This window comes from Octopus bimaculoides, chromosome 16, assembly GCF_001194135.2.
Source record: "Octopus bimaculoides isolate UCB-OBI-ISO-001 chromosome 16, ASM119413v2, whole genome shotgun sequence".
Classification (NCBI taxonomy): Eukaryota; Metazoa; Mollusca; class Cephalopoda; order Octopoda; family Octopodidae; genus Octopus; species Octopus bimaculoides.
Genome location: NC_068996.1, coordinates 9,844,883 through 9,848,283, shown reverse-complemented (window position 1 = coordinate 9,848,283; position 3,401 = coordinate 9,844,883). Strand labels below are relative to the sequence as shown.

Below are 3,401 nucleotides of genomic sequence, written 5' to 3'. Positions count from 1 at the left end.
ACTATATCTGGTCTATTTGCCTTAATTTCTCTATCTGTGTATATTGGCATATCCCAGAGTATGGTTGCTTTCTCGTTTTCTGTGACCTTTTCTGGCGTGTGTTTATACCATCTTTTTTCTGTTGTTATTTCATAGTGTTGGCATAGCTTCCAGTGTATATAGGTCCCTGCTCTGTTGTGTCTGTGAATATATTCCTTCTTAGCCAGGACTGGGCAGCCAGAGATAATATGATTTATTGTTTCTTGTCCATCGCCACATATTCTGCAGTTACTTGTTGTTGTTGTTGTTGCTGCTGCTGCTGCTGCTGCTGCTGCTGCTGCTGTTGTTGTTGTTGTTGTTGCCATTGCTGCTGCTGCTGCTATTGCTCTTGTTGTTGTTGTTAAGGTGTCAAGCTGGCAGAATTGTTAGCACACTGGACAAAATGCTTAGCAGTATTTCATCCATCTTCATGTTCTGAGTTCAAATTCTACTGAGGTCAACTTTGCCTTTCATACTTTCAGGGTCAATAAAATAAATACCAGTTAAGTACTGGGGTCGATGTAATCAACTGTCTCCCTCCCCCAAATTTGCAGCCTTGTACCTTTAGTCAAGAGGATTATTACTATTATTATTATTATTATTCGTTGGTCTTCATGTTCCGAGTTCAATTTCTGCTTAAGGTCGACTTTGCCTTTCCTCCTTCCAGGGTCAGTCTAAATATAATTGCGTTTTAGTAAAAACATTGTACATGTTAAAACACATGCACTGGTATCTTTTATTGTTTATTTGTTTTTGTCATTAGATTGCGACCATGCTGGAGCACCACCTTGAAGGGTTTAGTTGAACAAATCAATCACCAGTGCCTTTTTTTTTCTTCAAGCTTAGTACATATTCTATCAGTCAATTTTTGCCAAACTGCTAAGTTGTGTGGATATAAACAAACCAGTACTGGTTGTCAAGCAGTAGTGTGGGTGAAACATGAACACAGACACATGCACATATACACATACTCACACAAACATGCATGTGCACACACATACACACACACATGCATACACACACACACACACGCGCGCACACACACACACACACATACACACACACACACACACACACAAATCATCATAAAATCATCATGGGGTCATTTTTGCTGGTCCCTTACCTTCTTGACACCAGCTGTTTTAGACACCTTTTACGATCATTGCATTTGATGGTTGAGTCACAAATTGAGGAAAGAGTAAAGTGAGTAAAAGGAGTGACAGAATGAATGTGGAAGGAAGAAGAGGAAAGCTAAGAGAGAAAGACATGATAAATATGATGATGATGGAGTAAATGAGGGTGAGAGCTTTGGTAAAGAGTAATATGGGGCAGAGGTCCCCAAACTTTTCCTGCAAGACAATTCTTCCACAGACTGGGGGATTGCGTGCATAACAAAATACAATAAAGTGTGGAATATACAATTTAGTTATATATATTATACATATATAATGCAAAAATATGACTACAATATTTAATAAAACAGGAAAACATTTTTTGAAATTTCTTCTTGTATCAAATGATCAACTGATATAGGAGATAGGGACAAAACTGAGAAGATTGTTATGGAGCCTGCAAAGCTAACAGCTGAAAATAGCCTTGAAACATCTGTTGTTGTTGATGTCATTGTTGCTGCTATATTGAACTTTGTAAGATGATTGGCAAAATTAATTCCATCGTAGTAAGGAAAACGAATGCTGTAATATGATTAAATTTGGCACTGTACTCATCAATATCATTTAACATCCAATTTCCATGCTGGCATAGTTTAGATGACAGGAGCTAGCAAGGCTGGGAGCCATACCAGGCTCCATGGCCTGTTTTGATGTGGTTTCTACAGCTGGATGCCCTTCCTAATACCAAACACTTTACAAAGTGAACTGGTGTTTTTAATGTAGCACCATCACTGAGAGAGTCACCAAGCACCTAGCAAAACAAAAAAAGCAAAAACCCCTCAACTGGGAGTGGGGAGTATTATTGGGGTAGAGTTGTGCCAGTTGAGAGAATAAAGGTATAGAGGGACAGAAATTGGTGTTATACTGTAGGTACATGGGTACCCCAGTTGGAAAGGAAAGGAGAGTGATAGTAAAAGAGATGATGGCAAAGATGTGTTGGAACATGCCCCTGAGAGATATTGGGGTGAGGAAAATAAGTGAAATGATACAGAGGTTTGGACTGGGTGGGTGGGCAGGATTGAGGCGACTTTAGCAGAAGATGGAGAGAGATATGGGAGAGGCTTAGGGGCAGAGGCTGCAGTAAGAGTATTGAGGGTGATAGCAAACTCCATCATTTGTTATCAAAGGTCTAATTGTAACCATAATTAGTTAGTTTCCTACTTTAACCAATCCTCATTCCAACTTCTTTGATGCCAATAATTCTAACACTGCTGTCACTTTCTCTCTTTTACAGTCAATATTACACTTCATGTTCAAAAGGAAAGATTGTTTATCTTGAGAAAAATGAGCTTTATTTGGAAGGTAAGCAAACTAGGCAGTAATTAATTATTAATATGTCATGCATGATTTAATTCTGAGCATGGAACAAAAAAATTTATGAATATTTTTTGACATTTCTCACTTTTTCTAATTTCTTTCTTTTTCTAATTTCTCTCTTTTTCTATGTAACTGATTTTGTCTTCATTAATTTCCATTTTATTTCTGTCTCAAATCCCATTTAACTGTTATTCTTCTTTTCTTTAAAAGTCTGCATTGCAACCAAACTTATTCTATCACCCTCTCACCCACCTACCTTCACTCCTATCAGCTATTGTTCTCTTTTCTCTGGTTGTCAGGGTTTTTTGGTGGATCACGGACAAAGATCTTAAATGAAGAAATTGGCTACAACAAGGTATGTGATATGGGAATGTGATTTTTTTCATTAACCCATCAACTACAAAATTAAATTTCATTGTTATTTCATTAATGGTATTGAATATATACCAAACAATAAAATTGTTGATTTCTGCAAGTCATGTTGCCTCAATAAACTTGACAAAAATCTTACAAAATATTAAAAAAACATGACATTTCTCAACAAAAGATTGATTGCTATATAAGGCTGCTTTCTACAGTTAACAATAATGAAATGTTAGTAAGGTATATCTGATTTCTGCAATAAAAAGGCTAATAGTGTTCAAGTTATCCTGAAGATGGTTATAGTGGGTATGTAGGAATTATTTGATGAAATGTTTAGTGCAATTAAGGAGAATTTTGGGGAATGACAATAGGAAAAATGATTGAAGGAAGACAAAAATGTTGGTGTGTTCAAGTAGAGTTGGTAAACAACCATTAAATACAATTCAAGATGTACAGATCAGTATAACATGAGAATGTATATAACAGAGTCTCATATATATATATATATATATATATATATATATATATATA

General features: G+C 36.2%; 1 protein-coding gene across 3 annotated transcripts in view; it reads left to right on the top strand.

Annotated features, from left to right (window-relative positions):
• Positions 1–3,401, top strand: part of LOC106875951 (putative uncharacterized protein DDB_G0284213) — a 57,777-nt gene that overhangs the window by 10,170 nt on the left and 44,206 nt on the right. For 2 of the 3 annotated variants that reach the window (XM_014924286.2, XM_014924285.2), the window contains exons 4-5: positions 2,425–2,492; positions 2,807–2,862. In XM_014924286.2, coding sequence (XP_014779772.1) covers positions 2,425–2,492; positions 2,807–2,862 — 124 coding nt within the window. The remainder of the gene's footprint in view (positions 1–2,424; positions 2,493–2,806; positions 2,863–3,401) is intronic. The other variant, XM_052973518.1, reaches the window with a different exon arrangement.